The sequence below is a fragment of the Microtus pennsylvanicus genome, chromosome 6 (genome assembly GCF_037038515.1).
Source record: "Microtus pennsylvanicus isolate mMicPen1 chromosome 6, mMicPen1.hap1, whole genome shotgun sequence".
NCBI lineage: Eukaryota > Metazoa > Chordata > Mammalia > Rodentia > Cricetidae > Microtus > Microtus pennsylvanicus.
This window is the reverse complement of record NC_134584.1, coordinates 104,773,386-104,800,251: the sequence shown is the minus strand read 5'-3', so window position 1 is coordinate 104,800,251 and position 26,866 is coordinate 104,773,386. Positions and strand designations below refer to the sequence as shown.

Below are 26,866 nucleotides of genomic sequence, written 5' to 3'. Positions count from 1 at the left end.
GGTGCATCAGTGGCTAGGATGAATCAGGGACCAAACAGCAGCTTTATATGAGCCACCAGGGGGCATAAACATGGGAAGAAGCTTATGTGAGTGTGTGTGTGTGTGTGCATTTACATGTGAGTTTGTGCATGTGTGAGTGCAGATGTCCTAGGAGTTCAGAAGAAGCCACTGGATCCTCTGGAGCTGTAGTTACAGGCAGTTGTGAGTGTGGTGGGTGCTTGGAATTGAACTTGGGTTCTCTGCAAGAGAAATATATGCTCGTCACCACTGAATCATCTCTCTAGCTCCAATTCTGCTTTCTTAAACACTTTCCTGTCTTCCCAATCTTTACTATGGAAAAAAGCAACACGCCAGGAGGTGGTGGTGCACTCCTTTAATCCCAGTGCTTGTGAGGCAGAGGCAGGTGGATCTCTGTGAGTTCAAGGCCAGCCTGGTCTACAAGAACTAGTTCCAGGACAGGCTCCAGGCTCCAAAGCTACAGAGAAACCCTGTCTCAAAAAAAACGAAAAGAAAAAAAAGCAACACAAGGAGCTGAGTGGTGGTGGTGTACGCCTTTGATCCCGGAACTCAGGAAGTAGAGGCAGGCGGATCTCTGTGAGTTTGAGACTAGCCTGTTCTACAGAATGAGTTACAGGACAGTTAGGGCTACATAGAGAAACCCTGTCTCTGGGGGATGGGGAGCAACACAAGGCCCACACCAGGAGTTGAGTAGATACCAGCTTTGAATCTTCATTTTTTTTTTCAGATGCCAGTACTGACAACCAAAATAAGCACCTCCTCCTCTTCCTCCTCCTCCTCCTCCTCCTCCTCCTCCTCCTCCTCCTCCTCCTCCTCCTCCTCCTCCTCCTCTTCTTCTTCTTCTTCTTCTTCTTCTTCTTCTTCTTCTTCTTCTTCGTTTTTCAAGACAGGGTTTCTCTGTAGCTTTGGAGCCTGTCCTAGAACTTGCTCTGTAGACCAGGCTGGTCTCAAACTCGATCCACCTGCCTCAGCCTCCCAAGTGCTAGGATTAAAGGGATACACCACCACCACCAGGCTAAACACCTCTCCTTTATAAGCTCCTCGGCGTTTGGAATTTATTACAACAATGGCAAACAGTGTTTGAAATTCTGCTGAGTTATTCGCCACCTAGGAAAGGCACCCCGGGGAGCACTCTCATTCCTTTATTTGTTGACTGCTGTGTTATGGAATATGAATATGAATACAAACATTAGATGACTTCATCACATCGCATTTACATAGCCATGCACACCACATTAAAATGACATCATTTGGGTATGTAAATGCAGTTTTGATTATGGCTGCATAATTGAAAGCCTACGCTGTGGAACACTGTTCTCCAGGTATGGCATGACCTTTGTCCTCTTGAAATCAGAGCTGCCATTAGTACCCATGTGAGACCCTTGGGAAAAGGAGCCTATTAACCTTTGCTTGTGGAAAGTGGGAGAGCTTGCAAAAGGAGACACGGTAAGAGATAGCCTGCTTAAGACCTCATTCCTGGGGGAGTCTTCTTTGGTGGTGTAGCCACTAGCAATTAGCTCATACAACTAACTTATTGGTTCACCAAGCTCAGCTGAATGGACTCTTTTCTCTAGTCTGTTGTGGTACCCTAGCTAGGGTGGCTAGACGTGTGTTTATCTCTCTCCAGAAAAAAAGCAACACAATATCTTTGTTTGTTGTTGTTTTTTTCAGAGGGGTTTCCTTCTGAACCCCCTCCTTACCAGCAAGTTCCCTTCCTTTTTTTTTTTAATGACACACTAAATTTAATTAGAGGTCCTTGCATGAGCACAGGTTTGGAAGTAGACCAGGCTGGCCTCAAATTCACAGAAATCTGCCTGTCTCTGCCTCCCCAGTACTGGGATTAAAGGCACGTGCCACCACACTTGGCTTCAACTCTTCTTTATATTACATTACTTTACATTGTCTCCCAGTAGGAACCTCAAATGAAATAAAAAGAAAATATAATTTACCTGTACATACAATTTCAAAAAATCAATTTAATGTTATATTTGTAATAGCGAGAATAGTAATTTGTGACATATAATAAGGTATTGTAGCCAGGCTGTGGTGGTACACACCTTTAATCCCAACACTCAGGAGGCAGAGGCAGATGGATCTCTGTGAGTTCGAGGCCAGCCTGGTCTACAAGAGCTAGTTCCAGGACAGGCTCCAAAGCTACAGAGAAACCCTGTCTCGAAAAACCAGAAAAAAAATACATTATATATACATGCAGGAAATTGGCAAAGAAAAAAGAAAAGAAAAGACATGCAAGCAGGAGCCTGGAGCACTCTAAAACAGGTCTGAGCATCCCGCATACATAAAAGTGAAAGAACCAGAAACTGAGAAGGTTTCTGAAGTGATGCCCTCCCTTACTGCAAGTTCACAATCAGGCAAATGTGTTAAGTCAGAATGGGTATTTTTTTGAGGAAATAGTCATTTAATGGTGGTATAAGAGGGTTGAGGTTCAGGAAAAGCACTGTGTTGATCTGGGTGCTGGGTACACAGGTCTGTTCAATTTGTAAATGTTTAACAAGGGATGTACTTTTTTCCTGTGTGTAATTTAATTTGCACAATTTAAAAAAGCCAGAAAGGTCTTGCCAAATATGTATGAGGCTCTGGATTCAAACTCCAGCACCACAAATGAGCCAATGAATGAATAATAAATAAATACAAAGCTAATGATGTTAGTAAAGAAGCATGCCAATGCTATACACCTATCGCTATATCATATTAAAATAACATGGAGCCATTTTCTGATAGTCTATCTTAGTTCTTTTCTTGTTGCCATGATAAAAGCTTAACAAAAGCAACTGAAGCGGGGCTGGAGAGATGGCTCAGCGGTTAAGAGCATTGCCTGCTCTTCCAAAGGTCCTGAGTTCAATTCACAGCAACCACATGGTGGCTCACAGCCATCTGTAATGAGGTTTGGTGCCCTCTTCTGGCCTGCAGGCATACACGCAGACAGAAGATTGTATACGTAATAAACAAACAAACAAACAAACAAAAGAAAAGCAACTGAAGGAGGGAAGGGCTTTGTTTTGGGTCACAGTCCATCACGGTGGGAGATGCCAAGGTGTCAGGAGCTGAACCCACTCATCCTATCACAACCACATCAAGAAGCAAAGAGTAATAAATGCATGCTGCTGCTCAGTCCCTTATCCCAGCCAGGAAATGGTTCCGCCCATAGCGGGCAGAGCCCACCTCAATTATATAATCAAGATTTCCCCACAGGCATACCAAACGGTCCATCTCCCTCAAGCCAAGCTAGATTCTGTCAAATTGACAATTAATCCTACTTATCATACCTACAAAAGATATTTTTGCTGTCTTTTGAGACAGAGTATCTCCTTATAACCATGGCTGTCCTGTAACTCAATATCTAGACCAGGTTGACCTCAGACTCACAGAGATCTGCTTGCCTCTGCCTCCTGAGTGCTAGGATTGAAGGCGTGCGCCACCTCACCCCCTCCAAAAGAATATATTTTAGATCTGGAATGTTCCTCCAATGGTTTATGTGATAAAAACTTGGTCTCCAGTAAGGTGCTAATAGGTATTATGTAGATATGAAAAAGAGAAGGGGGTTGGAGGGATGGTGGTTCAGGAGTTAAGAGTGCTTGCTGCTCTCAAGTCCCAGGACAGCTAGGGCTACCCAGATAAACCCCTTCTGGAAACACAAGACAAAGCAAACGAACAAAAGAGTGCCACCCTCTGGGAGGAGGACCCTGAACCTTGCCTGGGTAGCACAGTAGAACTGAACCTGTTGACAAGGGTGTGAACGAGCCAGCCCCAACGCTGTGAGGATGGGAGAGCTGTCCCGTTACTCACCGGTAGTGGCATTTCATTTGCACTTTAATAAATAAAGCTTGCCTGAAGATCAGAAAAGTAAAACAGCCACACCGGCCAGCCTTACAGACCAGGCAGCAATGACAAACAACACCTTTAATCCCAGTGGCCACACTAGTTTGCCATAGAAACCAGGCAGTAGTGGTGCACTTAATCCCAGAACTAGAGAGGATTATAAAATGGGAAGAGACAACTCTCATGCTCAGTCTCATTCCGAGGTTTCCTGGAGGCAGGATCACCATTTACGAACTGAGATTGAGGTAAGAGCCAGTGGCTGGCTGCTTTGCTTTCCTGGTCTTCAGGTTGACACTTCATCTGCTAAAATACAAATGAAATGCTACTCCACTCATCTGTCATGGAGCGGCATGGGCAAGGGAGAGATGGCTCTCCTCACCCCCACCATCAATGCCTAAGGCAGGTAGAAGAGCTGGCCCTGACATCATTCTTATGATGCTCTTGCAGGAGAGATGTTCCTGCCAGTCATCAACTGCAGCGCTTGGGAGAGTGGTCCCTCCACCTCGCCTGGGGAGCACTTAGAGCTGGGCCTGAAGGTGTCAGCTTGTGAGGATGGGTCCTCAGGACGTTAAAGCAAGAGACCTGGCCCAGTCCCTTGCTCATTGCTACAAGGGATGAACTAGCCAGGGTCATGATGGAGAGCTCACCTGGTGGAAAAGATGGGGAGAGCTGGCGGGCTGATAAACCCTGCAACTACCCAGACCCAGACCCAGAGTTCATTGTTGACCCACCCCAACTTCCACCCCATTTATGATCTCCTGGAGCACAGGGGTGGGGTGGGGTGGGGAGGGGGCGTCGGTCCTATAGACCCAGAGCTGCAGGACTCCACGACACAGGGCAGCAACTGGATGTCCAGGAAGAGTCCCAGTGAGGGCCCAGTGTCAATGGTGTAGCAGAGACCATGGACCTCGAACCAGACCGATGATTCCTTGAGATGAACGCCTCCATGTAAAAATGTATGGATAAAGGGGTTTGCTGTGGTGGGGGGGGGAGGAAAGAGCTGCTGCTTTTCCAGAAGACTGAAGTTCGATTCCCAGAACTCACAGATGGCTCACAGCTGCTTGTAACTCCAGATCTAGGGGATCCTGTATGCTTGTGTACACACGCACACGCGCGCGCACACACACACACACACACACACACACACACACACACACAGAGAGAGAGAGAGAGAGAGAGAGAGAATACAAAGAGAAGGCAGAGGAGGGAAAGGATTAAATGGCAAGCCTGTGGGTCTGCACACAGCTGTTGTATTATTCTTTCAGCTTTACTGTAAGTCCAAAATTATATTTAAAAGTTTTTTTTTAAAAAATCTTTTCAAAGTTTTGTTAGGGATTTCTGGACCTGATTGCAGAGCTCAAAGTGCCGGCCCTTCCTTTCTCTACTTCCCCAACTGTGATGTCATTTCCCCAAGTATCGGTGTAAAGGGAAGAACCCACATGGTCTGGCCTGGTCAGGTCTTATACCAGTGGAATGCTGAGGGCCCAGCTCTAGGCTGCTTCCCCTCACATAAGGACTTAGCAAAGCTGGGAGCTTGACATAGCTCTTGCTTGTGAACCGATGCCTGACTTTTTTCCCATCCTTGCTCCAGGCTTTCTCTCTGGTTTAGTTTATTTCCTAGCACTTCTCCCAGCATGACCTGTGGCCTCAGGGGTACCAGGTCCTGGACAGGCGCCTTGAAGGCTGTTAAGCCTGAAAAACTGCATGCCTATGCCCTGACCTGGACCCCCACCAGTTACTGGAACTGCTAGTTGCTACTAATCTCAAGTGGTCAGGTTGGAGCTGAGGTCTCCAGCACCCCTCCCACTCTGGGGCAAAGGACACACGTGAGTAACTCTGTTCCCCATAACCAGAGCAAAACGGAGGTGAGAAGCTCCCCTCTAGGTCTTGGGAATCATCCCCGGAAACCACAGGCTTCTGGATTTAGTACTGGGGCCAGACCTCCAAAGGCTTGGTCACCCCCAAAATGTTTTTTAAGCTTACCGGCCCCTGCCCAAAATAATACCATTAGAGCTCCGCTCTCCAGGGAAGAAATCGTTTTCGTGCATTAGCTTCTCCAAAAGTACAGATCTCACTGTTGTGTGGGGTCAGGGTTCACAAACTTGAATATGCAAAAAACAGAACAACGTCTTTTTGTTTTCCGTAAATGAATTAGATTTAGCTCTGAGCCGATGTTGCAGGGAGCTGGTGGGAAATTCAGCCCCTGCAGTCCCTTTAGTGATGGGCAGAGGTCTGGAGGTCTTGGCAGCGGCTCTTCCAGTTACTGAGAGCCTGCGGGCTTGCCCAGCGCCATGGCTCCTTTCGGTTTGGGGCTGCCCAAGGGGTTACTCACAGCTGAGATCCAAAGCTCTTTGCCTCTTCGTTCAGTCCTGCGTCCATCTCAACCTCTAGGAGATCTGTTTTCTCTCTTCCTACAAGTCCTACTTTTCAAGCTCCCTCCACCCCTTTTACAAGTGGGGGAACTGGACACAGGGGCACGGTGGTCTTTAATCCCAGCACTCTGGAGGCAGAGGTAAGCCGAGGCCAGGCTGTTCCAAACCAGCCAAGGCCCCACAGTTAGATCCTGTCCTAAAACAAAATAAAAAGGGAGGAAACTGAGGACTAGAAAACAAGGCACACAGCAGACAGAAATGGTGGTGATAAAATCAGCCCCTGAGAAAGAGTGTGTGTGTGTGTGTGTGTGTGTGTGTGTGTGTGTGTGTGTGTTCCTCAGGGGACTTTAATTCGAGTGTGTGTGTGTGTGTGTTCCTCAGGGGACTTTAATTCATCCAAAGCCTGTGTCTTCACTGTGCACCGGGAAACTCAAATAGAAGAATTTGGGGCCCCGTGGCAAGCAAGCAGGAAGTTGTTTGGTGGGGACGTAGGTCTTTCTGATACAGAAGCCCCTCCTGACAGAGTGGAGAGAATTAGACTTGGAACCCTAAATTCTAGTTCTTCCGCCTGCTCACTTCAGCAGGTTTTGTTCCTTCATGACCTCGGTAGTTACGACTGTCTAACGGCGTCAGTTTAGATGCTCACGACTTTCTCTAGCTAAAGGAGTTACACCCTCGATCTCCACTCCTGAACACTCAGCAGCTGTGGTAGCTGTCTCTCTCACCACTTCCCCAGGGGCCTTGGTAAGTAGAGACAACGTGGGGTACCCTCCAGAGTCACAAACATGCTCAACACCACCAAGAACTTGTTTGGAGTAGAAGCTGAGAGAGAAGAGAAGGAGGAAAACCCGAGAGACTCGGGGCACACTGGCCCTGCTTATTCTCCCACACTCCTCAAGACAAAAACATCTGAGGTACAGCTGGAGAGACTTAGACACCACTCAGTGCCAAGCCCAGGCTTGAAGTCCATGCCACCGCAGGTTAAGAAGGGGCTCTGTAAAAAGTCATTGCCGGTACCTGATAAGATCGCCCCTAGATTTATTGTTTAGATAGTGAGTTATGTGCCAAGTGATGTCCAGTACTTCCTGAACCTAGGAAGGGTTCCTTTCCTTTAAGTTAGCAGTCCTTGACTATTCTTAGATTTCTGGGGTTCCCATGGTCCTCAGCCATAAGAGAAAACCTCTACTTGGCAGTCCCCAAACCCTGCAAGGTCTGGGCAAGTCCTCCAAACCCAGACCTCCTCATAGTGAATCCACGCTGTGGGCAAGAGCTACTGCTGCTCCATCAGCTACATGGTCTACACCACTGGGGCTTCCATCCCTTTGCAGCGATGCTAGCTGCTTTGGTCTGGGCCCACCCTCCAGGAAATCTTCCCAGGCTGATCAAGTTTTCTCAACCCAGGTAGGCTCTTTCTTGGGGACACTGCCACCCCATCAATCCCCAGTAGCCACCTGTGATCATTTCCTTGCCAAGTCTTGATCTTTCTACTTGGGATCAAGCAAGTGTTCTGCCAGGTCCTGAAGCAGGGCCAGCAGGGCTGGAGCGAGATAGGGGGATGGAGATGTTTCCTAGATGAGACTGGCCTTGCACTGGAGACAGCTTGACACTAAATGACAAAGGCTGTTCTTGTGAAGGAGACAAAACTCCAGAGCAGGTCTGATTCCTTCCTGCTACCACTTTCAGGCCCAGAGAGTCTTCCCGGAAGCTGCCAGCAGATAACCCTGTGATGAGTGACTACTTAAGACTGCGCCATTTAATGCAATCCCCATTGGCAGACACAGGTGACTCTTGAGCCTTTGAAATACAGCTCCTTCGACTAGAGAAAGTCCAAAAGTGCACACATAGCACACCAGATCCTAAAGGTTAATTCAGAAAATAATGTAAAATATCTCAATAATAGTTGATGTTGATGAGACATAAAATTAAGTATATTTGGGATATAGTTTAGGTTAAAATAAAATACATTTTATTCTCGTGGCAGTGGTGAGAACTGAGCTCAGGGCCTTAGACAACTGGGCAATTGCTCTACTGCTGAGTTACACCTCCAACTCTAAGCTTTATTATTAAAATGAGTTGTTTGACTTGTTTTTAGCATGCTTGAATTCCGAGGTTCAATCTCCTGCACTAAGCCAAAAGACTATTTCCGTTTACATTTTTATGTAGTTATAGGAAAATTTGGAGCTGCCGTTTCAATTTTACGGAGGAGGAAACGCGTTTCAGAGAGATTGAGGGACCTGTTCTACAACGTCTGCCCCAGGGTTTGTGTCCCCAAGGGACAAATGCCTTCCCCAAGCCCTGCTGTGGCTAGGGAAACAAATGCCAGAATGTTTGTTGCTCAGAGCCACCCTGCTCCCCTTCTCCCTGACTGTGACAATCAGTAGTGCAGTCTGTGTTTGAGGGCAGCCTCCGAGTTGCTGCTGAGAGCCATGGGTGTTGCAAGTTCCCCAAGAAGTCCAGGTTTGACTGATATATTGTTTGACTTTCCTCTCTGTCCTCAGCCGACTCCACCTATGGCTAAAGGTCCTCTGCTACTTCAGCCCCTATCAACTCGGCAACCAACTGGGGTTCCCCTTCCAGACAGTAACTCTTGTGAGGTTCCTCGCTACCTCACATGACAGGAGCATCCTAGAGGGCGGGTGTCCACAGCCAGTTCAGTGCATAGGGGATATTCCCAGGCTTCTGCAGCAGCCGCTGCGGCAACAACCATGACATCGGGAGAAAGTTCTTTGTAAGAAGAGCTCCAGGAGGTATTAGCTTCATGGCTGTACACCTGCTTTGGGGTCCTGGACTTGGTTCCTCTGTGAGGTATTTGGGAGGGCAGCCTGTGGCCCTAGACTGGACACAGATTCAATTATGCCTGTGCCCTCCATGGGCCTGTGTCTCTGACGCCCACCCTGACTATCCAGGGAAGGCTTCTCTGGCTATTGTGAGCAAGCAGAATCTATCTTGTCTTGTATCCTTGAAATGAACCAAGGATCTTGCTCTGGATGAAGAGTCCAGACCCAGTAATAGGTCCCTAGAGGCCAAGTTTGCTGAAGGCGTTTGGGATCCAGATGGGCCATCCCATTTAGATATAAAAGGGTCAGATTTTAGGCTGTGATTATAACATAAGGAGGCCACATTGGGTTTTAAAATAGTTTTAAATTTGAAAAATGAATTAAGAGAAAGGACTTGTGGAGTGAGGATTCTTGGCAGCCTTGGGATAATTATAAAACCAGCTCCAATTTTCCAAGTCCTTAACAGTGCCAAGCCTGAGGCACCACAATCCCCAGAAGGACTGGACAAGGTCTCTGGCACACCCATCAGAATTCGACTATTCTGCCACCTCCAGGAGGCCACCATCATGCCCCCTTACATCCAGATGCATGGTGTACAGCAAGAGAGAGGTCAGACAGATCATTCCAACCCCTGCTATGCCACATGTCTTTAGACCTCACCTGTAAAATGAGGGTAACGGCAATTCTCAGACAGCAGGAAGGAGGCTGGACCTCTGCCTCGGGCCCTTGGCTGCTCTTGCAGTTCATATTGCTAGCATGGCTAGCTTTACTTTCCCTTTGCCAAAGCCACCTGCCCATAACTGGGAAAAAGCTACCTTCAGACCCTTCCCCTCCCCTTTGCTCCTGAAACCCAGAGAAAGAAACCAGCCTGAAGTCAGGGACACAGCTGTGCCTGGCCCTGTGTAAGGCAGCCACTGCAGAGGGGCCTCACCTTCCCTGTCCTCCTACCCTCAACCACGCTGGAGGCGGGTGTGCCCTGAACTTGGGAACAAGAGTGCAAAAGAGTAAGCCTTCCTCTTCTTTTTCTTTTTTCTCTCTGCCCATCCCTTCTTCCCTTTCTTCTTCTTCCCCTCTCTCTCCTTCTCTCTTTCTTATTATAGCACTGTGGACTGAACCGAGGCCTTGTGCACGCTTGGTAAGTGCTATGTCTAAGCTATACCTCCAGCCCTCTTTTCACTCTGATTTCTTACTTATTCTCTGGAAATTTCACACACGCATACAGTGTATTTTGATCTCATCCGTCTCCTCCGATTACCCACCTCAAACTCCCTTGGGACCCACCAATCCATCTCACTCCCAACTTCAAGTCGTTATTATTAATAGTCCACCAAGTCCAATTAATGTTGACCACGTGAGGCTGGCCGTGGAACCACACGCTGACTCATAAGCAACCAGCTAGCTGGCTAGTGAGAGTCTCCCCAATAAAAGTGACTCCCTCTCATACCAGCCAGCAACTGCCTATAGTGCCCCAGAGAGGGCCGGCACCTGGGGCCCCTCTCCTCCTTTGGCTTTCTATCTTGAGACAGTCTCACTGGGTTGCCAGGCTGCCTTTGAGTTTGCAGTCCAGGCAGATCTTGAACTCACTCTTCCGCTTCAGCCTCCGGAGCTGCTGGGACTCCACGCCTATACCACCAAGCCTGGCAAGTTTCCCTTCTAACCTTCCAGAATTCAAAGTCAGAGGCCCAAGGCCCAGAGGTACCCTGTGACCAAAAGTGTCTTTTTAGTCTAATGAAAATGGCAAGAGCTAGGGTGACCTGCCCTCAGCCTCTGCCAGCCCTGTTCTCAGCCAGGATCTTCCTCCCCAAGGTGCCTCTCAGCCGTCCCTCCCTTGCTTTTGCTGCAATGGTCCCTATCCTGTGTCCTCAGCCCTTTACTCCTTGGTCCTTTCACTGACTGCACAGCTGCCTCCCTGGGGTCGCAATGCTCACTGAGACTCTGAACCCCAGCATTCCCTGCAAGAGAAGAAAGTACTTCTGATGTAAATTTAAGGGGACACTCATTTTTAGGTTTCAGAAAATACAAAGTTTAGACCTAGATTTCATGCCACCTCAAATGATCCTTCCAGGGCTGGTGAATATGGACAGCTAACGCAATCAGTTCCTCTTAGGATTCTGTCCCACCCCCCTGGGCACATTCTCTGGGGGCATTCTCTGATCTCTTCTTTCTTGCCTGTCCTCTGCTGTTCACTGTCTCCCTGCTACTGGCCACCACTTCCTCCTCACTCCGTGGGAATCTGCCCCATTTGCACACCTGGCCCTGCCCATGGCTCCTCAGTAGTCCGGGCCCTCCCCCCCAAACCCTTGCCCTGTGGTCAACACTACAGCCACATTGGGCTCTCACCTGGGACCACCACACCTGCCCTCTCCTCTACCTCACACATGCTGCTCTTCCTTTCTGCCTTGGAATACTGGCTAGAATTACATTTCTTCTTCCAAGAGGGAGTCTCTCCTTCCTTCTGCTTCCATCAGCTACTGCCCAGTGCCGGTCCCTCCTTGACTCACTACCGCCGGCTCCCCACAGCCTAGAACAGTACTGGACAGAGCAGAGGCACTCAGGTGGAGTTTGTTCCGTGAATAAATGACTTTATTTGCTAGTACATGAATGGATGGTTATGTAGGTGGCTTTGGTGGCTGGGTAGGAGGAACAAAGGGAGACAGTGTATAAGCTAGAGCCAGGGCCTGCCCGTGGCAGCGTGTGGCTGGAGGAGGCCACATCACCTCCAGCATCTGGGTGCTATTTTAATGGCCTGGCAGTGAGGTGCATGTATGGCAGAGGCCTGCAAAAGAGGTAATGCAGAGTGGGCAGCTCTGCCCGCCTCTAGTTATTGCTTGAGTCTTTATGGTAGAGACAGCTGCCTACCCCAGGGAGCTGTGTCTTGGCCATCACAGTGTGAGCTCCAGTTTGGGCTGCTGACACAGCCAGCAGGAAAAGACAAGAGGACATTCCTAGGGGCCTCCTTTGGGTCTTGGGGAACAGAGGCAGCCCAGGCTTGGACCCTTCTCAGTTCCTGTTCTTCCAGCCCCTCAGGGCAGCAGAAGGGTACCTCCAACTCCAGAGTCCCATCAAGAACCCTCCGATGTGGCTAAGGAACAAGCCAGCTGAAGGAGGGCCCACAGCACCCTCAGGGAGCGAGCCTCAGATGGTTCGGTGTCCGCTGACATGGAAGCCCTTGGGAAGATGGTGCCCCAGTGACTGGCTGGGCAGGTGGGAAGCTCAGGCCTGGAAGGATGCTCTGACCACTCGGCCCTTCAGCGGCTGTGGTGGCCGGAAGTTGTTTACCATGTGGATCCTGTCATCGTCCTCCGAGGTGAAAAGCAAGCTCCGAAATTTCTCCATCTTAAGACAAAAAGGATGGTCATAGCAGGGATGGGTGCTGTTTTCCTCTATAACCCCAGCTGCTGCTCACGGAACTCTGCCCTTCTTCTGCTTGGCTTCACTCTCTCTACCCTTAGTTATCTGTTTCCTACTGGGTCCCTGAACAAGGAACTAGAAGGCTAGCTCCAATCATGTCTAGTGGAGGCGTTTGGGCAATTGGAACTCTTCTGACTACAACACACTAAGCGTGATGCCAGGACCAGGTTTCTTCCCTTCTTGCCATGGTTGGGTCCTCAGCACTAGCAACCAAACTTACATCAGTCAAAAAAAACCTTCGGTTTGGTGGTCAAAGATGAGAGTCCCATGGGAGGGCCCAGACCACATCTTGCTGGTTGGGAGTTACCTACCATGGCTGAGATCTGAATGCTCCTACTCCTGGAACTCTGGGAGGACTCACCTGCTTCTCAGAGATTCTGATGGGCTCCCGGAGCACAATCCAAGTAACACTCTCGCTGAGCGGGGGTGTGGTCAGGGAGCCAGGATAGGTCCAGTAGTGCCGGCTGGTGGGCAGGAGGCACTTGGGGTTGAAGTAGTTGAACTGGGCCTTGGTATCCTGGGCAGGATGGGAACCCAGGAATTAGAACACAGCTCCTACCAAGATCAGCCCAGCCACTTCCTTGCTTATTGCTGTCTGCAGGATTTGGGCCTCTCCTTGATATGATGATGCAAATTATGAGCAAATATCCGTGACCCCAAGTGCCACCTCCCAGCCAGGGCCAGGCCCTCTCGTTTGCTTACATGTAAAAGCTGTGGCTTTGGGGGCTCTCTAGTCATCGTTTGGATGCCATCGCTGGGGCCAGGTAGCAGACCACTATCCGTACAATCAGTACTTTATACATACCCTACCAAGTTGTATGTTAGGCACCCGTGGGTGATGAAGAAGACCCTCATCCTGGGTCTCAGCCAGAGGTGCTGCCAGAATGCAAAAGTGAAGTGGGCCACTCCATGAGCCAGTCTCCCCCATGCTCTCTCCCCAGCTGGCCTCTCTAGAAAGGAACCCCTGGTCTCACCTTAAACCGAACCATGTAGAGTGCATCTGTCAGGCGGTTCATGCTGGGGTGCTCATCTCCTGTCTGTCAGGAAGAAGATGGTGTGAGCCCCCAATCCCTTCATTCTAAAACTAAGGTGCACATGCACCTCCCACACTCTTCTTCGCCCCAAGGGTCCACCACCCACCTCCAGGAAGACACCGACCACAGCCAGGCCATCAGGGGCTGCAGCCGCCTCTCCAAAAGTGCTGTACTTCTTGGCATTCCAGTGGACCAGATGTAGCTGGAGAGGCAAAAAGAAGCTAAGCAAGGCCAGGGCTGAGTGCCTCCAGAAGCAGCGAGGGGCATGAAATCTGTCTCCCCATGCTCCCTCTGGAAGAGGCAGGGATCTTGGGATCCTAGGGAGCCCCTAGAGAACAACAAATAGGGAGCATCCATTCCACTCTAGGTCTCTAGGTCCTTCCTAAAACTCCAGGATGTGTTCAGGAGTGTGGACAGCATGCAGATGGGGAGAGGGTCTTTCCCAAAGGCCCTGGATGCATTTCCACAGGTTCTCCAGAGCCCTTTCCCCAGGCATCCTTGAGTCCCACCCGGTCCCATACACCTTCCTTCCCCAGGCAGCAGAGGGATGCAGCAAAAAAGACCTCACCTCGCTGGGGAAGGACTTGCCGTCCACTGTGTGCTCTGAACCCACATCATGCTTCTTGCCCCAGTGGAAGTGGAGCTGCTTGAGACGATAGGGCCCTTCCAAGGGTCCCCCGGTCACCACTGTGGGTAGAAGAAGGATGTGGTAGTCAATATGGGAAATCACTTAACTAGGTGGCTGGGCTGGCAGTGTGTGTGTGTGTGTGTGTGTGTGTGTGTGTGTGTATGAGAGAAGAGGGGAGTTGGGGATCAAACGCAGGGCTTTATGCATGTTGACAAACACTTTATTGATGAACTACATCTCCAACCAAGGGCTCCATACTTTATCAATTTTGACCATGTTGGGGATTGAATCCAGAGCCTCAAATATGCTAGGCAAGCACTCTACCACTGAGCTATGTCTCACCCTTTTTGGACTTTTTTTTTCATTTTGAGGTAGGGACTTGTTAAGTTTCTAGGCTCAGTTCTAACTTATTATCCCCCTGACTCTGCCTCCAGAGTATCTAAGACTACAGGCTTATACTACTAAACCTGGTTAGGGGCTATAGTTTCCATATGGAAAACCTGATGGATAGGATTTGGGTCTGTCCTACTAGCCCCTACAGTCTGACCCCCAGTCTGGGTCAAGGCAAAAGGTGTGAAAGCCTTCTGGGTAGAGGGCTTTGCACTGGTTCCTCCTCCCAACTCCTGCCAGGTTTTCTGTAGACTGGGCTCCCGCCTCTCAGACCCTTTGTTCCCACTAACAATGGGCCTTCCTACATCTGGGGTCTAGACCCAAGGCTGAGTTGAAACAATTATTTTGTCTGTTATTTTAGTAGCTCAGGAGGGACAGGATTTATTTGGGGGCCAATTTTGTCTTACTTTTATTATTTATTTTGGAGACAAGGTCTCACTATGTAGATTGGGCTGGCCTTGAACTTTCAGAGATCAACTTGCCTCTGCCTCCAAGTACGGGGATTAAAGGAGTATGACATCACCCTTGTTTGGACCTAGTTTATAAAGGAGGAAAATAGGACAAAACGAGGCGCTGAGCTACAGTGCGAGTCCACAGCTTCTGTGTCCCAAACTCCTAGCCACCAACCAGGGTGCATCACTTCCCTACAACCTGGACCCTTGTCAGAACATGGTATCGCCTTGGAACAGGAGGCCAGCTCCTGGGAGTCCCTACCGTCCCAGCCAGTCTCAGGGCCTCCCAGGACCAGCCCCTGTACAAATGGCCTGTTTGGAGGGCCCCAGCCATGCTGATTTTGTGTCTTTCTCACCTTGATAGCTGATGATCTAGGGCTACGCATCAGGCCTCTTGAGACTGATAGAGTTTCCAGCTGAAAGGGATCTGTTGGTGGAGAGGCCCCAGCTAGGCCTGAATGTGAGCTCCTAGATCAGGTGACATCTAAGCTCGGAGTTCTACCAGGCCCCTTTATGATGGGTGATCAGGACAAAATCCAGAGGCCCGTCTCTGCTGCCCTGCCTTATGTTAGAAACAGGCTATCTAGGGCCATAGTACAACAGGTTGACAGAAAGAGTCAGGGCTTGGTGGTGGCTCTACACAGAATCCTAGGCTGCTCTGTGTCTGAGAGGCTTCTGGGTCCATCTGTAGTGTTTCTCTCCTAGAACCCTACAGGATGGTGCCAGGGGGTGTCTCCCTTCTTGCTTTCTCTGGTTCACTGTAAACTCTCTGTGTATTTTGATGCTCTGTGGATATTAGCCCATTTGACCTCGGGAGTAACCTACAGCGGGTGGTGGTAGAGTCCCATCTGTCTTCCCCTTTCCACTGACTCTCTGGCTCCCCTGGCCTGGCAGGGAAGTAGAGCCCCAGTCAGGCCTCTCACATAAGCCTTCAGACCAGTTATACAAAACCTCACTAAAGACTTGCCTAAGGCCTCTACCTAGGGATTTACCTTTGAGACCTGGATTCTGGTCCTAAGGCAAAGAGGCATGTTTGAGTTGAACCACTGAAGGCTGTTCAAAGGGAAAACCATGAATACTGCTCCTCCATGTCATTCATGGTCATCTAGGGTCCCATGTTGCCTTCCCAAGGCTCTGGATAAAAGACTTTGCTTAGAATCCAAAACAAGGTAACATACCGTCTGTCTTTTCTAAGGCTCTGCTTGGCTTCCTTCTGCAGGAAGGACTATGGCTGAGCCTCTTCTCCTTTCACTACTTCCCAAGGAAATCAGAGCTAAGCAACTAATGTCATTCTCTTTAGGAAAAGTGGGGCTTTTCTTTTCTCTTGATTTTCTGTTTGACAGATAAGTTCTCTTGAGTGCTTTCGTTGAGAAGGGGGTAGGGAGGAGTGAAAAACAAGAATGATATTTCCTTACATAAAGAAACCCTCACAGGTCCTCTTCTTACCCCACTCTCTCCCTCACAGACCCTGTGATGAGAACAAGATTTCTTCAATAGAGCGTATTCCTAAGGCATCTGCCAGGGAAATTATCTTGGAAACCTGGACTCTGGTCCTAAAGCAAAGAGGCCTGGGAAGGCACGGCCACAGTTTCCTGCAGGCTTCACTCTGGTCCATGATGGTGAGAACCTTGAAGGTCATGGATGAATTGAAGAGACCTATGAAGTTGGAGCAGGCATGTTCTGGCCTACAAACTGCTCCTTCACAAACTGTCATCTAGACCCCTTGTCCTGTGTCTGGGCTCTGTGTGAAGGCTTTGTCTAGGGTCAGTATAAATGCTGCTTTGCCTTCTGCTCCTGGGGGGATCTCCTAGGCTTTCTCCCCTCTGCAGCAAGGACAGAGGCTTACTGAGCATTTGATAACCCAGCTGATGAGGGGAGGGTGTTTTAGGCTGGGTCACTAGCCTTAGTTGGTCTTGAACTCACTATGGAGCCAAGGATAACCTTGAACTTTTATCCTCCTGCCTCCAGTTCCAGAGTTGTGGGATTACAGTTGTGTACCACTGAACCTGGGTTTTATGAGATGCAGGGGCTTAAACCCAGGGTCTTGTGCATTCTAAATAAGCATTGTACCAACTGAGTTGTATCCCCAGGGCCTTGTGCATGCTGGGTAAATGCTCAACCACTGAGCCTCGGCTATGGCAATGGGTTCTTGGGAGAGCTAAATAATAAGAATTTGCCTGAATTCATCCATCCATCCTTTCTTTCTTTTGTTTGTTTATTTGGGATGGGGTTTTTCTGTGTAGCCCTGGCTGTCCTAAAACTTGCTCTGTAGTAGACCAAGCTGACCTCAAACTCAGAGATCTGCCTGCCTCTCTCTCAAGGGCTGGGATTAAAGGCGTGTGTCACTACTGCCCGTGTGAGGTTGCCTGAGTTCTAGCAATGTAACCTGGCACCTCAATCTCCTCCTCTTCCTTTGTGCCTGGTCTGATCTCAGGGAAGATGGCATGGCTCTAGGCCACAAGCAGGTCAGTGAGAGGCTAGGAATGAAAACAAACATGATTTGAAGCTCTGAGAGGAAGGGAAGAAAGGGAGTTAGCATTTCGTGAGCATCTGTCTTATGCAGCACTACAACCGTCCCATCAGATTTTTCGACTGCCCCCTCTATGACCCTAGAGAATACTATCGCTCCATTTTATGCAATGAGAGACTGAGCCTGAGCTCTGGGCTTCACTGCAGTTTGTGAGAAGTAGAGTTTCACTTCCCTACCACAGCATGCTGCCCCTCCTAAGATTGCCCTACCCATGGTGAGGACACGAAAGGGATTTGTGCCAGATTTTGGTTAAGGCCACTTACCAGTTCTGTCATCACTGTCATTGAAGTCCACCTGTACAGAGTGGCCATTGTTGGTGATGCTGAGGGACATGCAGGCCTCATAGAAAAGCTCCAGTGGCTGCAGGCTGGGCGAATATACTGCCTGGCTGGACACGATATTGATGGGTGACTGGCGGTCTCCCTGGGCAATGGGATATAGCTTGTGCCAGTTTGAAGGGCCTATGGGTACAAAGGAAAGGGTCAAGGACTCAGATCGGCCAAGCTGTGAGCTGAAGGATGCTCAGGGGCGGGGGGCACAAACCCCGAATTCTAATCCCACCTCTGCCACTTCTTGATTTCATTACCTTGTCCGGGAAACAGCCCACCAAACCCTCCCATTCCTTTCCCTAGCACTGCTAGGAGCCCAGAGAAGCACCGTAGGGCAGGGAACGTTACATAGCCGTAGACTCAGAGGTGATTCCAGATAGAAAATTCACCCAGCCCCCAGAAAACGCTCAGAGAGACCCCTGGGCATCCGAAGCCACTCTACTATACCTGACCCCATCAGGAAGTTAGCCTCTTCCTTGTACCCTGAGGGACTTAGTGCAAATTTGGCATTTGGAATAAAAACTCAAATCAACCTGACTTTCAGTAGGTGACATGTTTTCTCCCCACAGTCACAACTTTATGAGGTAGAAACCAGCATGATGCCCATGCCATAGATGAGAAACTGAGGACCAGTCATGCATGCTCATACATGCACACGTGCACTGGTATAAACACATAGTATGTGTATGGACTGCCTCTTCTTGTCTTCCCCATGTATGTGCTGACAAGTCCATACAGATCCTCCTATGTACATACATGTAGGCATAAAGTATGCAGTGACCTGAGCTCACCAGATCAAGAAGGTCCAAGCTTTCCCTGCCCGCCAGCCTTGCTGATTACATCTGACACACACATATGCACCCTCATACATAAACACCTCCTATTGGAATCCCAATGAAAGGACCACAGCAGAACACATACCCATGCACACACACACCCAAGAGTGCATGCACATACACACACACACACCTGCACGCACACCCACAGGCACCCACCACCTGCCTCCCAGAGGCTCCATCTGCAGTGGGGAGGCTCAACTTCTCCCCGGGGAACATCCTGAGATGCAGTCTATTTTTAGAGCTACTGCCGGCTGGTGCTTCTCCCCCTTTTTGGCTTCTTAAGTTTTCCCGAGAAAACAGCAGCAGGTGCCGACAGAGCTGTGTCCCCAATGGATGACTCAGAATGGTGGCCCAGCCTTACTGGGTTATTTTTGAAGTCCTGTGAGCGCTGCCGCATTTGGGCACCTCTGTCCTCTGTCCTTCCCTGCCCGAAGGTGGATCGCCCAGATCTGACTGGGTGAGGGGTAGGTACCCGAAGACAACAAGCTGTTCATGATGTTCAAGGCACAGGGCTAGAGGACAGTGCTATCAGGAAGGTTAGGGACAGGGCACTGGGACTACGGGGGCGGTGGGAGTGGGGGAGGGCACTTAAAAGCAGATCCAATACATGCAGGGGGAAGACGGTCTTTCATCAACCTGGCTTTTCTCTGCCTCTCTCTCCATCTCTGCCTGTCACTTTCTTTAACCCTGAATGTCTCTGTCCAGTTTAGTATGTCCAAATCTGAGGTTCCCCTGCAAAAACACGGTTCTTTGTTTCGGTGCGGGGAATCCCTGACAGGACAGAAACCGCAGCATCTACGGGATTCCCTCTGGTCAGCTTCCTAACCTACAGAATAGTCCAGTATGTTCGCTCTCCCACACACAAAGTGACTATCCCTAGAAAAAGTGGGGCCAGAGGAATAGTAGTACCCCTCCAGCACTTGCTCCCCTCTCCACTTGCCCTGCCTGGGTTCCCCCTCCTGACAGTCACGATCTTGGGTGATCAACCTTCTTCTCTGGGAAATGGAGAAGCCTTTGCTTGACCCACACCCTATCTCTTCTTGGCAAGAAACTCGCCCAAAGGGAACTGACCTGCCCGATACCCACACTCAAGCTGTCTGGCTCACTGGCTTCCCCCATCCTCCCTCTGCATGCCAAAGAAACTGAGGCAGAATGGAGGAGCGGTCCTAGCCAGACCTGGCATCCATGGTCCCACTCACGTAGGATGCGCTTAAACACTCTACCGGGTATAGACACCCAGCCATTCCTATGTGTCCCCAGGTGCCCTCCCGCTTTCCTCGCATACCAGCCTGCACCGCTGCTCGGACACTCCAGCGGAAACTCTCTCGCGGGGACACCGAGCCCAGTTCCCGAGAGGTTCCCGCATACCCGCTGTGCGCGCTCCCCGCAATGACACCCGCTCATGGCGCTGCGACGTGGCAAACCCCCTCCCACCGCCGTCGCCCTGAGCCACCTGCAAGCGCTGCGCACGCCGGGGGAGAGAGTGCGGGGCCGGGTGGGAGCCAGCGCTGTAGTCCCGCGCCGCGCGGAGGCGGCAACAAGACGCGCTCAGCTACCAAGTGGTTCGTTGGCGGGCCCGGGGCGCAACGCGGACTTTGCTCCCGGATCAGAGGAAGCAAGGCAAGGGTTGGATTTGGAGGACTGCACGAGAGAGAGGTCCGGGTGGGTTCTGGAGCGCGGGGCTTGAGGGTTCCGAAAACCTGGTCGGAAGCGCGGGTCGCAGCGAACCCAGCTGGGAGAGAACCAGGGGTCTGCGCCTACCGTCGTCCTGGCCGTAGCCCCAACAGTGGTGGCCGGTCATGCCGCTGCTGTCCCCGCGGCTGTGCACCTGCCGGATCCGCTCCGTCCGCTTGCTCCGTCTGCGGCTCCGGCCCCGCTTGCTGCGGTGGAGCAGCCTCTTAAAGTGGCGGCAGGCGGGAGGAGCGGTTCCCCAGGGACCCGCCCCCCACCCCCCAACAGTGCAAGAGAGGCTGGTCCTGCCCTGCCCCCACCCGCACGCTGGTCGGTGAAGTCCCAAGTCGAGGTAGGAGGTCAAGAAGAGATAAGCCTATTCCTCCTTCTTATCAGCTGAGTCCCCACCATCCTCTTTCTTTTCTGCCTGCCCGTGCAGGAACTCTGGGAAAGGAGATACTATCTATATGAGGACTACAGGAGTTCACTTCGCATCCAGGCTTGTCTCTGGGCAGTCAGTGCCATCATTGGGGACCTGGGTTTTGGTTTCCCAAGTACCCTGGGGTAGAAAAAAAATGTTGCACTGGCCCGCAAGTGTCCAGAACCGAAGCTTGACCTGTTTTCCAGATGCTATGTTGGGGGCTGGGTCGAGCTTTAGGTCCTCCCTGTGATACAGACACCTCTGCAAGCCACGGTGCTTACACTGATGCTATGGAACGGTGTAGAAGACTGAGTTTGGAAAGATGGGATGGCTCACCCAAGGTCATCTAGCTAAAGCGCCGGGGATTTATTCCCAGTTTGTCTCATTTCAGATGCTCTGAGGACAAGGGGATCCTCTGGATATGAAGAGCTGGGCACCTGGGTGTAGATGTGAGGGCTAGGCATAGGATTGTCAATCTTCAAACCCTTGACCCAAGTGCAATTGGAGCCCCGAAGTACAGGTAGGAAAGAGGGGCATCAACCAGGAGGAAGCTAGACCCACTGAAGACATTATGGTGGAGTCAAGTATGAAGTCTTGCCTCCCAGTGTCCCTCTGACTCTCTGTAGCCTCCCTGCTTCAGGAACATTCTGCTTGCCTTTCTAAAGCCCGCTGTTTGTGCTTCCTCTCTTTGCCTCTCCATAACCATCAATGCACCTGCTGAGCATTTAGGCTGTCCCCTTTGTTGTCACAGTGAAAACCTGCCTCAGCCCAACATTTTCCCATCCACCAGCCCTGGTCCTTGCTGTAGCCTCCTCCTGGCATGTCTTCTCTCTTCCGCCCACTGGCTCCAGTAGGTACCATCTGATTCATCTTAGCATGTGGCCTTGTGCCAAAGATAGGGCTTGTTTCTGGCTCGGCCTCAGCAGGCAGTTTGGGGAAGATAAACAGATGGGTGGATGGAAGGACAGACACATAGTTTTACCCAGGGCTCTAGGCCCACGAGTAACCATTTGTAGAATCTCTCTGCTGGTCAGACATCAACCGGGGAATACTGTTCCAGCTTCTGCTCTTGGCTGACCCTGGGAAGTATATCACCTATTATCTCCTCATCTACCTGGCTTCCCTACGTGTCTGACACTGTCTCAATCTCTTCTTCCAGTTCTCCAGATAAAGATGCTTCATGAATGGATAGCTAGTCAGCTGGACCGACTTCAGTGATTTGCTAGTCCTGTAAAGTTGTCCTGCTTTGACCCAAGAGCAGAAAGAGGTTCTCAATACAGATCTGACCTCAGGGTAGGGGCCAAAGACTCATGTTTCAGATGTAGGGGGTGGTCTCCAAGAACAGCAACCATGGACAGTCCATTAATATCTGTTTGTTTGAGACAGGGTTTCTCTGTGTAGCCCTGGCTGTCCTATAGAACTGGCTCTGTAGATCAGGGTAGGCTTGAACTCAGAGATCTGCCTCTGCCTCCTGAGTGCTGGAATTAAAGGCATGTACCACCACACCTGGCAATTTCAACATTATTGAAACCCTAGATCTCCAAGCCAAAAACACCACCTACAGATTGGCAAGACAGTGGCCTCCAGTCTTATCTCCTAAAGCAAACCAGACACCCTGCCCCTGAAAGATTTACAATCTTCAGAATCTTTGGGTGGTACAGACTCCACTGACCCCTCCACTTCACAACAATGGAAGTCTTTTCCATATGTATTTATGATACTTAAAGAATAACACTGGGTGGCTGGATTGCTCAGTGGTTAAGAGCACTTGTAACTCTTGTAAAGAACCTGAGTTCGATTCCTTGCACTCATACAGCAGATCACAACACTCTGCAACTCCAGATCCAAGTGTATCTGATGCCCTCTTCTCCCTTCCTCAGGCATCAGACATGCAAGTGGTACACACACATACATGCAGGCAAAACACCCATACACATAAAAATAAATGTTAAAAAATGAATAAAACTGGAATTCACATCCATATGCATCCAGTAGCACCTGGATAGTAACCCAGGGGAGACTTCTGCTCCATTTTACAGATGAGGCTAGCAAGGCTCAGAGAGGTAGAGTGATGGGTCAATCGTACACAGCGAATGGCAGAGTAAAGATGACAACCCAGGCTGTTGGGCTCCTCATTTAAGCCTTTTAAAATCACAGGGAGTAGATTTCACATTTGTTTCTCATTTGGCTAGACATATCCAAAGAGTCAAGGAAAGTGAGGAAGACTGTTGTGTAGATTTGAGGGAGGAGACTGAAGATGGGAAGGGTGGGGAGGGCACAAGACACAGGTGGGAAGTGCCCATTACTAACTAGTCCTTTAGAAGGATTAGAGCACACACAGTGTATTACACCAAATGAAAGCCCCAAATTCTTGCTCTCCTGCAAGCTATTCCTCAGTAATTTCCCCTAGTGCTGGGGATTTAGACAGGTATGAAGATCCAATGACATCTGCCCTCTCAAGGGAAGGCCCGGTGGCCCCTGCAGCCCACTCAGGTCAACCTGGGGGAGACTGTGCCCCCACTCAGAGACCTCAAGTTCCAGTTACGTGCTCTCTTTAAAGCCAAACTGATTTCTCTGATTGAGAGTTTACTATCAATCTCAATGTCTCAAAGACATCAGTGACTCCTGGTTTTCACAATGGTGCAGGGGGATAAAGGATGTGGGAATACGAGAAAGGGCTGAATAAAGAGAGGGTGAGCAGCTCGCAAAGCCATGCCTCGCTTATCGCACAACCTTGGCCAGGTCTCACTTCCCTTTTCCAAAGTACAGTGTTTTTGCTCTAGAGGAGAGTGACGGGGTTGCCCTGGCCTTGCCCATCCTACAGGGATCTCCGTGGACATACATTGAAGCAACAGATGCCCAGTGCTGCACCGAGAGGCAGAACCATGCCTCCATCTCACTCCTTGTTATATATGGGAACTGTGAGCCAGGTTTGAGTCTTTACTTTTAGTACTAAAAAGAATTTCTTGGATATGATCCATAGCAACGCACAATATACACACACACACCACATATAATCCCACATCAAGTATGAGTGTATGTATAGATAGATAGATAGATATAGATATAGATATATTATAAAGTAATGGACTTGGATTGTAGACACAGATAAACCACACATATGTTGCCCATACAACTATTCATGCTTCCAGCAGTTTCTGCACTCAGGCGGTGCACATAAACTCACTCGGGCTCACATACATAAATAAAAACAGATAGGTAAATACATAAGTATTTTCCTTCATCCTTTCATTCTGCAAGCATTTATCGATCATGTTGTGAGAGATGTGACCATGAGCATTACAGACCCACTGTTGCCTCAGGGCCTTATGAGGTTAGGGAGAGAGACAAGAATCAGACGATGAACATCTGGTGGAGAAGGGCAAAAGTGGTCAAGGGCAGACAGGCAGGGCTGGTGGCCAAGCACCAGAAGATATGTTCCTCTTTTCTTTCTTGGCTGATCTCTCACGAATCATAGGCTGTCTTCAACTTCCCCTAAAACTACAGACCAGTGTCTCTGGGTAGAGATCAACAAGGATGGATGAGATAACAGACTTGAATTGGGTCTGGCCAGAAATGTGATAGCATCTGTTTCTAATTCTCAAGGGGGGCTAGTTCCCTCTCCCATTCCAAGCCTATTCTCGGTTGTGCAAAGCAGGCTGCGCATGCACAAACAGTAAATGTTAGTCTCTTCTGTCAAGCACCATAAAACGCTTGTTTACAAAAAGGAATTAAACTCTTCTTATCACCCCTACACTGTGAAACCTCAGTGGGAGAGAATGTCATAAGTTCCAGGACAGGTACCAAAGCTACAGAGAAACCTTGTCTCAAAAAAAATTTTTTTTTCCTTAAAGGAGAGGCACCAGGATGCCTCAGAAGGTCAAGGCTCCTGCCAAACTGGAGAACTTGGGTTTTCTCTGGAACTTGCGTAGAAGAAGAGTGACCTCAGCAAGTAGTTCTCTGTCCTCCACAGATGCACTATGACATTCTTGTACACAGCCATAAATAAATAAATATTTAAACAATTGCAAGAAATGCATGCTCTGAGGTATCTTTTTACAGACACCAACAACTCAATCCTTCTCAAAATCATGCATTCGCAGGCAGTAGCCCCTTCCCCAGTGTATTTCATTTCCAATCACATTTGTTGATCTTTCCTTTCCTGGTGCCACTGTGCGTGAGAGGCTCTGTAGTGAACTTCCACCTGTCACTTTGGGCCTTCTCACAGTCCCTGGGTGTATTTTATTATCTCTCATCTTTCACCTGTCTAACTGGAGAAGGAAATGTGACAACAGACGCACATAAGGAGCTGGGAAAGCCTCGTGCCTTTCTCTCCCATCAGTTGGGTTCCATAGGGGCTGGAAGGGAAGTCATGGCAGGGTGTGCCCTCACCTCTGTCCTGACTCTGTGCCCAGGGGAAGTGCATTTATCAGCGCTACAACATTACTGTCAAACCTCTTCTGACCCCTCCACACCTCCCACGGATGGAGGGATTGTGTGTGAAAGTGTACATTCAGGATGAGCTGGGATAGCAGTCTCGGGATCTAGCAATCATTAACCTGGAGGCCCCTGTAGAGATTGGAATGCAGAAGGGAATCCTTATCTCCTTCCCTAGTTGCCACCAAGCCTCTTGCTTCCTCCTGTCCTCAACTTGCGCATCAACTGCTTCCTTAGCATTGGCCACCACAGGACAGTCATCCCGCGTCACACGACAAGTACAGCTTTACATTTCTTCTTGTTCATGGTCTTCAGAGCCAGCCTCAGCTGCCTCTCAAGCCTCCCAAACCTCTTCTTATTTGTTACCTTATGGAACTCCCTTCTCCTTTCTCTCTTCCAAGACAGGGTTTCTCTGTGTAGCCCTGGCTGATCTGGAACTCTTTGTAGACCAGTCTGGCCTCGAATTCAAAGATCTGCCTGCCCCTGCTTCCCAAGTGCTGGGGTTAAAGGCAAGCACCACCTGGCAATGAGGGAACTCTTAAGAGATGATACTGTTCCTTCCTGTTCAAAGTATCATCCCATCCCTCCATCACAGGGAGCATTCCTTTTTTAAAAAAAAAAATTATTGAGTTTTACTGAGCTCTACATTTTTCTCTGCTCTCCTCCCTGCCTGTCCCCTCCCCTTCAGCCCACTCCCAAGGTCCCCATGCTCCCAATTTACTTGTCTTTTTCTACTTCCCATGTAGATTAGATCCATGTATGTCTCTCTTAGGGTCCCCATTGTTGTCTAGGTTTTCTGGGATTGTGATTTGTAGGCTGGTTTTCTTTGCTTTATGTTTAAAAACCACTTATGAGAGAGTACATGTGATAATTGTCTTTCTGGGTCTCGGTTACCTTACTCAAAATGATGTATTCTAGCTCCATCCATTTGCTGCAAAATTCAAGATGTCGTTATTTTTTCTGCTGTGTAGTACTCCATTGTGTAAATGTACCACATTTTCCTCATCCATTCTTCAGTCAAGGGTCATTTAGGTTGTTTCCAGGCTCTGGCTATAACAAACAATGCTGCTATGAACATAGTTGAGCACATGTCCTTCTGGCACGATTGAGCATCGTTTGGACAGGGAACATTCTTGGAGGGACGCAGACAGTGGGGTGGGACTCCTCTGTCTACCCCAAAAGGGGAGCTTCTCTATATAGGAGAGACACCTTGGTAAGTCTGCTGGTGTACTGTCCCTTAGCTGGCTCTCAGGTACTGTGAACTCACCCAGAAAGGAGCTGAGGTTTATCATCAGTGTTTGCCTCACTGATGGGAGCCGCTGGCTCTGTAGTTCGAAACGGGTCCTCAAGGTGTGGGCTTGCCTCCTGGCAGGAGGAGAGAAATGGGTTAACCTGAGGAATTGTCGTGAAAGTCGATCATACAAGAACTTTTCAGAGTCTGACTCTCTCTGTATTTAAAATCTCAGTTCAAGCCGCTCATGGAGGTATTAGTATTAATTCCAGCACTCGGGACGCAGATCTTCTCTGTGAATTCGATGTCAGTCTGGTTTACTAGTGAGTTCCAGGCCAGCGAGGGCCACATGGCGAGACTGTGCCTCCAACAAATAAAATCTCATTTTAAAAATGGGAGAGCTATGCATTCCCATTGCACAGGTGAACAAAATGAAGGCTTGAACGGGAAAGAGCCATTTTTACAATTAGCAATTAAAATCCAAGCCGG

The 26,866-nt window shown here is 49.5% G+C and overlaps 1 protein-coding gene and 1 long non-coding RNA gene across 3 annotated transcripts; one reads left to right on the top strand and one right to left on the bottom strand.

Moving 5' to 3' along the window:
- Positions 1 to 11,568: 11,568 nt before the first annotated feature.
- On the bottom strand, positions 11,569 to 20,558 carry Ca7 (carbonic anhydrase 7). 2 transcript variants are annotated; one of them, XM_075977063.1, is made up of 7 exons: positions 19,903 to 20,030; positions 17,713 to 17,910; positions 14,018 to 14,136; positions 13,556 to 13,651; positions 13,390 to 13,452; positions 12,777 to 12,932; positions 11,569 to 12,340 (listed from the first exon to the last, which is right to left on the bottom strand). In XM_075977063.1, exons 2-7 carry the CDS (start codon positions 17,780 to 17,782, stop codon positions 12,218 to 12,220), a joined length of 627 nt encoding a protein of 208 aa, XP_075833178.1. In that variant the 5' UTR covers positions 17,783 to 17,910; positions 19,903 to 20,030; the 3' UTR covers positions 11,569 to 12,217. The 2 variants fall into 2 exon arrangements, with proteins under 2 accessions (XP_075833178.1, XP_075833177.1); XM_075977062.1 differs by lacking the exon at positions 19,903 to 20,030 and adding an exon at positions 20,379 to 20,558 and having other exon boundaries at positions 11,572 to 12,340.
- Positions 19,899 to 24,733, top strand: LOC142852348 (uncharacterized). The gene is made up of 3 exons (XR_012910952.1): positions 19,899 to 20,279; positions 23,495 to 23,639; positions 24,564 to 24,733. It is a non-coding gene; the product is annotated as an uncharacterized LOC142852348 (long non-coding RNA).
- Positions 24,734 to 26,866: the final 2,133 nt, after the last annotated feature.